Here is a 13712-nt window from a genome sequence, read left to right as displayed (position 1 = left end):
ATGTTAACAAATCAAATTATTACTACGTGGTATTTTTGAAAAAACATAGTTAACTCGAAAAGGAGTCTCAGTTTCAGGATTAACTGCTGAAGAGCACCTTGTTATTACATGTATAATCTGCTCTTTGAAAATCGCGGTGATAATAACAAGCACACCAACAGCCTTTAGCACGTTCCTCTTAACCATTCGAGTATTATTTGGATAAAAATTTCAAGCGGATGTATCTGTTAAAACCACCCCTGGAAATTATTGAAGGCAGCTTGCAGATGCCGGTGGCCCCCATCATTCTGTGTGTGCACTCAAATCTTTCCTTAATCATCGCGTATATACGGGAAAACTCGTTGAGGAACGCGCTACATATTTCAGTCGGTCAATGAGTAGCATGAAGTGAAAGACGTGTCAAGGAAATCGCTTCGCAGATATCCTTTTGTAGGATGTTCTAAGCCGAACCGTCGTAGGTGGACTCTTCAAAAAAAAAAGATATCTAAGGGAAAACTCCGCAATACCTCTAGGTCCGTCCTTGTTTTGTTGGGATTTTTAACTGCGGGCGTGTTCAAAGAATAAACAATAATACTACTTATCGACTGACTCGGACGTAATGTCAGTGTAAAAAGTTTAGAAACATGTCTCTGCAGCCGTCCTATTTTCTCGTTATTGCTAAACACTCGGCCGCTTGTTGAGCCCTTGGAAACGAAGAAGATTTTCAACTTTTTCGCAATCCCTTCTGATTTCGAGCACGTTACATGACAATTGTCCAATTAAATATAGAATGCAGGAAACAATGCATAGTTTTATATTATTATTATTATTTTAATAATATTTAATAATTAACGCGCACTAAGGCAAATATAATAACTCTATTCCAACATTATCGTTCATTACTACAATGAATCTATATGGTCGTTTGTATAATTAGAAATTGCGCAATCCCAACTTTGTTCCAGGGTTGTCATAGCTTTATATATTTGCATAGGAAGCACAAAACATTGCAGGATTACAAAATGTCGTTTTTTTCTACCTTTATCGAACTGACTGTTTTAAAGGATTATCACGGAAGTTGCAAAATTATCTCCAAAAAAAAATCATGCTAAATCTTGTTGAGAGAATCATTAAATTATAATAGTGATACAGGCAATTGCTTGAGTAGTACAGAGAAGCTTGGTGCCTGTAAGGCTTACGTAGAAGACTTTCTGTCGATTTAAAATATTTTTGAAAATTATTATTATTTGTACGTTAACTCACTCATGTATATAAAATGTAAAAGTTTTCTTAATTGACTGATTATTTAATTAATTAATTATTATTAACTGAATAATTCCCTTCCAACATAATGGTTTGAAACTAATATTATTTTAATTTTAGGGACTGAGCATACCCAATTAACTGGTTGTTGAAAAAAGATCACAAAAAATGAATGTATCTTATATTGCCTTCTATTGAAACCGAAAACCTTATTTTTTTTTCCTCTAATTGTTTGTTACAGCCTTTAAAGGTTTAGATAATGCAGTAGGAAACAAACATGGTCTGCGATCGCTTCGCCATTCCGCCGGTTCGAACCTCTTGTAACAGACGACTTAAAAAAGGTCGGGAGACCGATGATGCGAACTTAGCTACTGAATAATGACCACATGATGTCTCTTTTCTTCGTAGATATTAAAAACGTTCTCCATCATGTTGCTTCCTTCGCCCAGTGCTTATTAGCAGATATATCATTAGATTAGAATTCGGTCAAAAGAACACTGGCTTTTAAATGAAACTGTTCCATTTCTTCATAAAATTGTTGCACTCACCGCCTTTATTACAAATATGCCTATCCCGATCACGGTTACCGATTTTTTAGTACATGTTCGAGCAGTTGAGGGGCGAGCATTGATCGGTTTGAACACTTGAATGATTTGTCATCATAAGCCTAACGATGTAATAAAGAAGCTGGACATTCTTCCCGAAATTTAAGTGAAAAGTAGTTAGATAAGTATAAAGAAACGGCCTTTTAATAGGGCTTCGTTTTCACCTTTAGAGCTTTCATGGACGCCTTATATCACTTATTAACTCATAAGAATGTGCCTTCTGCTTAGCGGATAAAAGCTGCGTCAAAAAATAGTACCACCCAAGGAGTGATTCTATAAGATAAGTCATCCTTAGCACTCCTGAAGACTGATGTTGGCAGTATAACCTGACATTATGCCTTCGCTCTGCCTTTAACTCTACCAGTCGATGCTGGTCTGTGGCCTCATTGATTATGAGCGTTTCACCACATCTATTGATACATGCCTTAACGACTATCTTTGTAAGAAGGTGACTAGCTATCGAATTTCATAGGCAAAGGCAAAAGTCCTAGATCATGTAGCGCCTATTCTTCTTACTCTTAAGAATCTGCTGACTTCGGGGCTTCACTCTCTACAATCGATACGCTTATAATTATTCGGGCAAAGTTCTAAATTGTTTTGTATATATATCACGTAAATCCGAAACAAATTTCTGCCTTCATCGACGTAGGCATCAATATCTGTAAAATATCACCAGTTCTTATGTTCTTATGGCTATTACGGGCAACATAAGGCAAAAATTTTCAATAGCTACGTCATATATATTCTTCGGTACGCATGAACCAACTATGCAGAATGCCGCTCCAATCTCCATAGACTTGGAAGCTGTTTACGTAGTTCACGAAAGAGGACAGAAGCAATTTAGGAAGTACTAGGCTCGCAAAGATTTGGTATATGATACAACTGGCGTAAGATCCTTCTATTTTTTTTTCGAACTGAGCCTAAACCTTGAGCAGTTCTGAGATTCGTAAGTAGGCTATGTTTAGGAACTTTCTATTCCTTAGAGCTATCCTGCTACCCTATCATAACCGAGGATCGCGGCCACGTGGCTTTTAATAGGAATTTTCTATTGTAATGGTGTCAAGCCATTTCCTCTAGGGGTTCATAAGAGCAGACGATCATTGAGGGGCCGGATACATTTAGACCCCCGAAAGATATCGCATTCATCACAAAAAGCAGTGGCAGCAGCATCGTAGTGGTTCGTCTCCGAGGAACAATCTTGCTACTGCCGTAGCTTGTTCTGTCCTACGCGCGCATAGAAGGAACGCCTAAATAAGTACTAGCCGTCTTCGTCGTCGTACCTGTATATAGTTTAGTTGTTCAAAACACACTAGTCACCGAACGCGTTAGAGTAGACAAAGAAGGCTCAGAAAGATGACGTGGAGTTTTATTTTTAACCAGGTCTTTCTGGACAATCCGACCCAGTATCAAACACAATAACAGGAACTGTTATCTTTTCCAAGTGCTCCGACCGCTAGTGACTTTTCTTTTGGATGATATGCTCTGAATAGCGCCCTTTCCCCAACGGCCACTCAGATGTTCCGCAGGACGATCTTAACATTCGTAGCATAGGTCTTCGCCTATTAGCGTTTCTTGGCAAAGTCAAATCTCTACAAAGCAGCGGTCTAGTTTTCTACATGTATTTAGTATTTATGTAAGACTCTTGTAGCGGTAAGCGGCCAGCAATAAATTGGCCGCGTTTGCAAAGTCCGACGCTGAGATGCTAAATAGAGAATGGTAGACCTGCTCCGTTCCCAACTCTACTACTTGAGGCGCTAAAGAACGGCGATCAATACAGTGCAATAGGATGTTACTGATCTTGATTTTAGTCAACGTCTTCTCGAAGGTATGTCAAGCCGCTTTGAATAAAATGATTTGGACTAGCGCCTAATCGACACTGCCGATGGAAAGACGCCAACGACGGTTCATTTGTAAGCATTGTCCTATTCGTTGAAGGGCATCGAATCTACTAGCAAGAACTCACGTACCTAATTTTTGCAGCTAGCGCCAGGCGATTCGGTGGAGATGTGGAAATCTTTACTAGGCCAGCCTTGGCGGCCATGCAAAAGAGGCCACAAGCTACGCAGAGTACATGAAAACGCACGTATGTGTAACCTATACGTTTACAGAGGTAAGATTTGAAACCTTAATGCAACTATTAACGTACTAATATAGATATGGAATACAATTTTGTTCCCCTATATTTATCGTTTATTAAATTCGACCGTGGTATTTTACAGATTAAGACACTTATATAATGACTGTGGACATTTGCATTCGTTTTCAGGGACTGTTTTCGACTTGTATCACTTTCAGCCCAGTGTCAATCAAAAAGCATCCCGTTTGTATACGTACTCATAAGAATTATTATGGAGAACAGGCGCGCTAATATTCAAACTCTCTACATGTTAATGCGCGACAAGGTTACATTAAAAATATACAACGTCCTTGTATGTGAATAGACGTTGGGACTAATACTACTGAAAGTCTTGTGAAACATGAAATCTGTTCGTCATACAGACTCAAAGTCATCCATTAGTTTTCTCAGAACTTTGTTATTAGGAAAGGTGACTAGTTAAGCGGCCCCCAGACCAATAATCGCTAATGTCTAACATCTAACGAATTTGCTAATATCTAATATAGATGCATATGATAAAAAGAAATAGAACGAGAACAAATTTGCGGTCTGACGAGAAACGAGAAAGAAGGAAACAGGGGCAATTCACTTGAAATCGGCCTTGAAAAAGCATGAGAAAGACCTAGTCAGGTCCTCTCGCTGTAAATTTTACAAAGCGCTTCTTCGGATATCTCAAGTTGAGCTGTCAGCTCTGTTACGGCGCGTTGTTTAAGTTCGTGATCGCACTGTACGTAAAACCCCAAGTGGCCATGTCTGTTCAATGAAATTGATCAAAAGCGTCCTAAGATGCGGGATTGATCACATTGGCCGTCCTGGAATGGGACAATTAACTCGAACTTAACAACACCATGTTACAGGCTGTGCCACCTATAGCAGCAACGAACTAATTTTCAGCTTATTTATACCACGTCAGTGTATTAAGACGGATCACCTCGGCCGACTTAGAGGGCACTTTGAACATGGATCATAGATATCCAGAGTGTGCACTCGATTAAACACTCGGAAATATTGAAATTGTTACCTTATGAAACATCCTGCTAGTTGTGAGATTCCGATAGCCGAAAATAATTTTCCTAGCGTTTATAATTTTAATATAAATATTAGTTATGGCCTACTTTCAGAAATAATAATAGTAGATTCGGACAAATGTGCCTATATTCATTGCAATACATTATTTAGTTCTACTTTTAGCCTTCGCACAAAAATTAGCCTTTACGACAAAGCTCTCACGGGCCTGTTCAGCATTATTTTACCCCCTTGTGTATATATCACCCTTTTGTAATGGTTAAAAAAAAGGCTGATCAGATGTAATCAGAACCACACAAGACAGGTTACCTGTGTCTACTGTTAGCTTTGCGCTTCGTAGCGTCAGCGTCTCTCGATTGGGTTTCAGATCGAAAAAGCTGAATATCGTCCTTCTCACCCATAAAGGGCCTGGCAACGCTCGCAGAGGCTAGAATCGGACGGCGATAACGAGCGCGTGTACCCGCATCAGCGGCAGCAAGCTTACGGCCAATGGCGAACAGCGCACATTGGTTAACGGGCTGTGGTCGCGCAGATGGTCAGTTTTACTACCCTTAAAGCAGTTGTTTTTCATCTGTAATCGGTACGTGAAGGGTTTCATCAAGACCGCCGATCTAAATAATTTCAGGTTTGTATTCTCTGTAGGAGTAGAATTTTGAAACGACGCGTGGTAATAGCAGAATAAATCAGTTTGAGAGTACTAAACCTTAAATGTGGTAATTCAGGCTCTGAAAGTTGGTTTAATATTGGTAGACTTCGGCCTGTGCATACTACGGTGATTGTATGTGGTGACGCTTTTGGATAATAGTTGGTAGAATGGTGATAATGCGATCGAGGAAAATATCAGAGTAAAAGTTGTGCCATTTACGAACCCTAGACTAAAGGGTGTATAGAGAAACCGATGTGAAGGGTTGTTCTGTATATGTTTGGTCTACTAGTGTTGCTTTTGTAGAGATCGTGTTTGTTTGTAATAAAAAATAAAGGGTGGCATTTATCTGACAGGATACCCGTATTATTGGCCAGTTTTTCGTAGGCAGCTTGCTGCAAGTAATTTCCCAAAATGAGTAACTGGCATCGCCCGTTGACCCGTATCTACAATGATAATCACAAATTCGGAACGTCACTTTATTCGGGAGCTCTCGACGATATTGATAAGCGGTATAAATCTCCGATCCGAAACACATCGCTCCGTGACAGGTCCGATCTGCCATCACCAATAACCTGCTCTGCAGGACTTGCTAGTAAGTACATAAACAAACATACAATATTTTATTTTACGTATGTATAGAAATTATCAGGTAGGCGTATTGGCGTCTGTACTGGTTTTTTTTTCGAAGCACAAATAAATAATGATAGATGAAACATCTACACTTTTCAACTGTAAACGTGGCATTTAGAAGCAGTTCGAAAAGCTTTTTCGTCTAATAATGGGTTTCAAACTTTCTCTGAATAGTCATAGTAGAATGATTAAGGCACAATTCATCGTTTATCTTATTATACAATGTATTAGACTTTAACTCTCAGTTTAATATGGCTCTATAAGTAATATATAACAATATGATTGAAACTAATTAACATGTCTATATATATATATATATATATATATATATATATATATATATATAGAGTGAATTAGTGGTAAAAACGACAAGTTGTTACAAAAGACGCCAAGGCGGTAGTTGGTGTAGTGTCAGCAGGAGAAAACTTCGATTCGAACGGACGGAAAAACTACGGTCGCAGTTGGTACATTGCGAGACAGTGTTACAACGCGGACAAATAAACATTCAATTCTGGGTTTTTCCGTCGCTAATCTCAAACAAGGACGCTATGTAGGGCGAATAAATGACTGCTACCTTTAATTATGTAACTATGAGGCACAGACCAGGGAACGCGAGTAATGAGCCTGAATGCAAATTGGTGCGGCGTCTCCAACATCATCCCCAGTTTATTGTATGCTCGGTAGGCAAAAATAGAAAATCTTATTACTTGATACTCTCATGATGCCAGTGGCATTACATAGCTACTGGAGTGCCTGCTCGAATCAAAAAGCTTCGAGACATCGAGGCCTTCGTCTGCTATACCTGCCAGCCACGAGCTGTATCGTCCTGCAGGTTGTCGCTAGAACAGGTAGAAATTACTTGTCGGTCGCTCGCTCGCTGCGAGTCGGACCGGTAGCACTCCAGTGTCTTGTTTCCTGTTTGAAGACATGGCATCTAATCGAAATGGAGAGAAGTTTAAAAGAGCAGACTGTCATCTGTTTTATGGCTTGCTTCTATCGGCTTTCGGAACGTGTTCGATCCCCTTGCCGAACAGTTCTGGACTTTAGAGCGATTTACTTTATGTGGCATTGCTACAAAAAAAGTTCGCCGCGTTTATTTGTCGGTTTTCAACACAATTCGTTGACGGATAGCGCAGTAGCCTAGGTGGTTAGTTTAGGCCATGCAAGTCGCTGCCTTTAGACAATACTCCCTGGAAGTATGGCATGATACTTGCCTTTGTCATATGAATAGTTAGAAGACTTAACCTATCTAACTAACAGACAGTTTAAAGATGAGATCTGTAGTTCGGTAGCCATTGAAGTTAAATGATAAAAGATAATACAACATCGTCAGTGCGGTCCTTCTGTTCGAAGAAATAACAACAAACGACGGTTTGGCTATGTGATTCCATCTATTTAGCATGTTGAGATCGTTTTTGCACAGTACTTCTGCGATATCCTTATAGGTCATTTAATCTCAATCTAATTTATATTCTAACGCGATACATGGTACATGAAGGGCCATGAACCTTTGGCCAACCGTATGTTTCACGCCAGAGATGCACGCATGATGATGAGCACGACGTAAAAGCCGAATAGCCGCCTGTGAAACTTCGTTAAAACAGAAATTTAAACAAAAAACGTTAAAAAAACAGAAAATTAGGTGTGTGTAAGATCGAATTTGCTTTCTGAAGGCGCGAGTCACAGTATCTGATCCGTAATTACTATATTCGGAGTTGATTAATGTTGTAACCCCCAGATGAGGCATTCGGTTAAATGGTGTAAGGTAATGCTGCGATCCATTTGGTTGGGAACAACTCTTTTGCTTATTGAGTAGTCAAGCTTCCCTTAAAAACTTTTTTCACGTATATACAAATATTTTTCCTAAATAACTTAATAGGACAAGACAGATTGACTTTGTTGTTATCTTTAATTTCGATTCTTCTCAATCTTAAATTTTAATTGGCCTTCCAGCTAAAGCTGCTTCTTCTCCCGGTCGTCGTGAGCGCCCTGCATCAATGTACGACGAACCAACGAGCTCATCGTCAGTCTTTGAAAGGGAATTTCATCAAATGAATTCGAAGTCCACGTGGGATCTACATGAATCCCGACTTCAGGTAGACAAAAATACGGCACAAGTTCATGCCAAGAAAACGGCGCCCCACAGCATTATCACGAACTGCAAATACATGGACTCCATTTTTGTCGGACCCCGCGGCTTTAGGATCTTCTACTGAACAGAATATTGGTAAATGATAGCCATACTGTATGTGCTTACAATAGAGCCTAGTTTCTCCATAACAATTAAAAATAGAGCTCAGTTTTATGCAAACTGGGCCCCATTTTTAATCATTTGGCGTGAATTTTAAACGCACTTTGAAATTTTCCCAGAAGCAGCTTTTCATTAACGAGGAGTAGACTTTTTACGAGAACTACATTGATAATCTTCATTGATGCATAATAAGTTCAATACTTTAGCTAAAGACTATGCTAGATCTGTATATGTTGGTTTTAATACATAACTAATATTAAAATTAAACGAACTGTTAATTTACACTATTTCTGGTTCTGTAAACAGAACTTATCCTGTCACAAACTAAGACATTACAACGACGCTGTATCGATTATAAGTTACACTCTTTGGAATTACAGCCTAATCAACTGTTTGTTGTATAATATTATATAAACATCAAGTTCTGTTACCTTTTTAAATCTTAACTTATTATTACTGTAAGACATATATGTCAGATGAATAATGCTGTAAAGGCATCCCAGGAGTCAGCCGGTCTTGCTGAATCCTTTAAATCTTAATGGACCACACATTAGTTATGTTGTCTATACCAAAACGGACTCACACTTTCGGTCATCGACGTTCGGAGAATCGATGTACGTTACGGATTCAGCTAATAAATGGTACGAACTTCCTGTAACAATTGGAGTTCATTATTTTAAAATGGAAATTGAACTTCCGCAAGTATAATAGATTCTGTCTTGCCAAGCTACAGCTGTTAACAGTCGTGGGAGCAGAACACCAACGGTACTTTGAAGGGTCTCTAGGCAATAGGTATGAAAAAACATACGTTCGAAGACAATATTGTAGAACGATTTTATTCAGTCTGATCAAATTCAGATCTGCTCTTCATGTCCTCTAAAGAAACACGCTGATTCAATTTGTTGTTACAAAGGTATTATGTCGGAACAGAAAAAGAAGGCACTATCTGCAACACTCTTCCGATGAACAACGTAAATAATTCTGTTTTCCCGTACATCGTTATTTATTGATAGCGCTTAAGACATCAGTGCAGGAAGCTCCACAGGGTCTATTGGCGCCCATATCGATAATTATCGCCAGACTGGCCACTATCGTACCGCTTATTTTCTGCTTCTAGCGAAATACTAACATGGCAATGTTGGCGTTCGTAAGGTTGATCAATGGAAAACCAGACGAGTTCAACATAAAGAGCTAGGAAAGCATCAAATGTTTCCTTTTTGCTTCATCAGGATCAATACCACATTTTTACTTGTCACTGTTATCTAACTGCATTCGAGATAATTCTCACAATGAGTTTAACACAGGAAAAGCTCAAAGCTGAGCTGAGAAACAAGCAGATGGCTATTAAGAAAAGTGGCGCGCCTTTCGATTGTTGTTCTAGGCACAACCGATCGCGTGCTTGGCTAAATTGTTACTTGCCCCTTACATCCTCTCTATATAAATGCGTGAATATGGATGTTCCAGAATCGTTTTTAGGAAGAATACAAAACAACTGTTACTATGTGTGAAACAGTTCGCTCAGTAATGATCTAGTTAAATTAACGATTCCTTTCACTATACAACTTTTAGAAACTTTCGCTCTTAATGGCCAGCAGTGCTAAACTGGCTGAAATCAAATTGGTGCCTACACGATAATGCAATAAAACAAACAAATTTAATGTGTTATTAAGGGAAACATTTGACAAAAGCAAATAGTGTAGCATCGATCCGACTCGTTCTGAGGCCGGTTCCGGACTTGAAAGTTGACTCTCAATCATATAGAATCTATAAACCGGTTTGAAAGTAAAATATCGTTAAATCAAATCGAGTAAAGGACCAATTTTTAATTAGGATAATAATAGGACCTTCTAAAGTAGCCTTTAAAACAGCTAAAGCAGGAGCCAGAGGAGTAATGACACACAATGAGCATCGGTCATTAAAACAAGTGTATTTATGTCTCATTTTGTACTAGCGTTGCTATTATCATAAAAGTTTGTCCTAACCGGATTAGCAATGCTTGGTCTACCATCCGTTGATGAAATCCGCTGACATAGTAGTCAGAATAATACAGGAAGGCGATGTCGAAAAAAGCATTAAGACGACCCTTTCTTACAGATCGCATTATTGTGAGACTATCATACGAAAATCGACTGCAGTGATTTTTCTAATAAGTATCCGTCGACATGTTCTAGTCAAAGGTTGCGTCTGCAGTTAGACCAACCGGCAAAACGTGTCCTAAAAAGACCGAGGCCCGATCAAAGGCCGATCCTAATGCTTTCCGTAAAGGGATGCTCTCAAAACTCAGCAACTTCGTTAACTTTGGACCAGTGCCATAAAATTCACAATGGCAATTAGCTATAATGTTTCTTATTGATTGCACTGTATCATATTATAGTGTTGGTGGGTATTAGTCGGTAAACTTGTTGCATTTTCGACTTAATGTAGGAATAACAATATAATAATTATATAAAAAGTGTAACTGCTTTTGACTCATCGTTAGCGATTTCATAAATGCCCTCTCTTGAAGCTGCCTAATAAATAAATAAATGCCTATATTAAGGGGAAAGTTCGTGAAAATGAAGAAAAACGTCCCTAATCATTTTGCGACTTACATGTATCTATCGCCAGTTAGGTCGTTGAATAAGCTCTTAAAATTAGTTTTTTTCGAGATTTTTTTGTATTTTGTTGGACTCGTTGGGTGCTTAGAGCCCTTTGACCTGCTACCAGGCCAAAATGTAATCTCGCTGGAATTTTTTTGTATATAGCCGACTGGGGTGACAACTCAATGAATATACATGTAACAATATAGCTTGATATGCAGCCATAGTTAAAAAGTTCTATATGGATTAAAGAAGTTATATTGGTTGGCTTTAAGTTCTAAGGCGTAGTTTACAATATCAGCCGAATAAAGGCTAGAATAAATCAGCGCATGACCATCAAAAAGTTAACATAACTATAGTTTACTGTTTATATACAACAGTTCTAAAAAATACTAATTAATTATTAATAGTAGTAAGGCACTTTAGGCGGATGAGCCTATATACGCATTTGAACCAATATGGACGCGCGACAAAGGGAAATTTACAAATGAAATCCCTTGATGTGAACGCTTCTATGTTTTATCAATACGAACTTTTTAGCCCTTTAAATTCTAGACAGCATATCATCGAATGATGCAGCAAATATCACCCTTATAACTGCCTGCCCTTAAGTTTGCGCTGAACCAAAAGACTACAAGAAAAAACCTGCGCCTACGTACATTAGCGAGTAAGATCTTTGTGACCCGCGTGGTGCGAATGTCGTATCGAAACGTGCCAGGTGTCGCAGACCTTCGATAAGATTGTCGACTGGCTGCACAGACACGCGATCACGAACTTCGAATATCTCTGTTTTACCTCGTAGACGATTGATAGGAATGTGCATAGTATTTACATGTCTGTAGTTGGGTTTTGTGAGCTGAATTTAGAATCCGCTTCAATCACCACGGCTGCCCGTGCGTTTAATCTATCAAACTTTATATTAACACCGTTCTATAACAATAATAACGGCGGTGACTACAATAGAAATAAGGTATATACTTATTTTAGTCACACTTCGGGTATTACTCATGTTAAAGCGATTAAAGATGTCAAGGCAAAGCGTATGCCGATGAACTGAATACGCGTAACACAAATTCGCTGCGTGAGTAACTAAGCTAGAATCGTCCGTACGTTTTATAAAGATTCGCTACGTAGCTCGATTTGGATTTGTTCTTAAAAAACCGGATGCAACCGTTCCTTAAAAAACCGGATGCAAAATACAAATAACAATGAAAGTAATTACACAACTATATCATCTATCGACAAGCTGATCTATTGGCTTGTCAATAAAGTACTGGCCAGACGGTCTTAAGGCCATATGTCCTAGGTAATCTGAGTCGCGTTGGCTCGGAGTTAGTCTTGGCTGAAGACTAAAATTTGAAAATTGCTGGAATCCCTTTGTTCTTATTTAAATTTTATTGAAATGTTATGTTGATATGATGAAGGCTGGCTAGTTTCGCAAAAGATGCGTGCCACTTATGGCTAAGGTATGCGCGATCGGATGAAACTTCCCATAGGTCGTTATGTCGCTTTCGCTCTAGAAGTTCCGGTGTGAAGGAGGCTCTTTGTAGTGACCAATTAATTACGTAAACAAACGATATAATTATAGCGAAAGTTAAGCAGGATTAACACGTTAGAAGCTACGATATCGCCGACCAGCTAAAAGTCTATTGTCAAACAATTTTACGAAAAACGCTAGCTATATATAATATATGGGCTGGCTGTATAGAAGTGCCACATATAATAATTTTTTTGATCGTATTTCCATCCGTGAAACTCCACAAAACGCCAGAGAGTCCAGTCATTTCTAAATGCGTTCATTACGAATGATGAAAGGTGGATCATATACGTGCAAATAAACAGAAATTGATTTTACGATCTGTGGTAAGGCCCAGACAGATATTTCTCCCTGATTTCCTAGCGGCTTTGCCGACTGCATGCTGAAAAGCATGAAGCGTTTCAGAAAACTTGTTTTATGTACATTCGTTTTGACGAAGCAGATCACTATTTTCTGCTCCCCGGTGGCATCTATTTCTCTTACTATTTCGCCATCACTTTACGTACAAAAATACGTCAAACTACCAGAAAACACTAAAATCCCAACAAGTCAAGTACACTTTAGCAGTACTGTTTAGTTATTCAGCGTCGGCAAACATCATTTCAGATGGTGAGACGGAAGACACCGGCTGTACGTAACAATACGAAAATGCTGGTCTAGCTGAAATTCACTTATTACGCCCGCAATCGCGAAAATACGATATTTCAATTTTTCTGCTGACTTTGTCAGTAGTCTGAAAATGTGTGCCAATATTTTTTATCGACATGTAGAGTACCAGTGTAAAGTAGAGTAATGTTACTTCATAGGCCGAAAACCGTCTAAAAATGTTCCGTGGTTCTCGAAGTTTGAAACTATTTGATTGAATTTATTTGAATTTGGCGCCAACTGTATAATATATATAGAAGTCTGAATAGAAACTTTAAGGAGCATTGATCTACTAACACGTTCAGTGACTCGTAGAAGTTATTTGAGCTCTTAGTGTAGCATCGCTCCATGCGACTGTATGCTCTAAATCTTATACTCATAGTATAACAAATATAGGCTTCTAACACGGTAATTTTTTGTAAAAGTTTCAAAGCA

At 38.7% G+C, this 13712-nt stretch overlaps 1 protein-coding gene across 7 annotated transcripts; it reads left to right on the top strand.

Annotated features, from left to right (window-relative positions):
* Positions 1-3003: 3003 nt before the first annotated feature.
* Positions 3004-9177, top strand: LOC111251906 (uncharacterized). 7 transcript variants are annotated; one of them, XR_015329283.1, is made up of 6 exons: positions 3004-3672; positions 3828-3957; positions 4114-4167; positions 5357-5614; positions 5989-6227; positions 8219-9177. XR_015329283.1 is itself a non-coding variant. In XM_086991392.1 (3 exons), the coding sequence occupies exons 2-3, from the start codon at positions 6047-6049 to the stop codon at positions 8479-8481; spliced, it is 444 nt and encodes a 147-aa protein (XP_086847518.1). In that variant the 5' UTR covers positions 5414-5614; positions 6010-6046; the 3' UTR covers positions 8482-9177. The 7 variants fall into 7 exon arrangements, 2 of the variants coding, with proteins under 2 accessions (XP_086847518.1, XP_086847517.1); XR_015329279.1 differs by having other exon boundaries at positions 3017-3672; positions 5395-5614; XR_015329282.1 differs by having other exon boundaries at positions 3029-3672; positions 4114-4249; positions 5395-5614.
* The last annotated feature ends 4535 nt before the right edge of the window (positions 9178-13712 follow it).

Source organism: Varroa destructor, unplaced genomic scaffold (assembly GCF_002443255.2).
Source record: "Varroa destructor unplaced genomic scaffold, Vdes_3.0 BEIS01000005.1, whole genome shotgun sequence".
NCBI classification, from domain to species: domain Eukaryota; kingdom Metazoa; phylum Arthropoda; class Arachnida; order Mesostigmata; family Varroidae; genus Varroa; species Varroa destructor.
The sequence above is the reverse complement of the archived record's forward strand: the minus strand, read 5'-3'. Positions and strand labels throughout refer to the sequence as shown.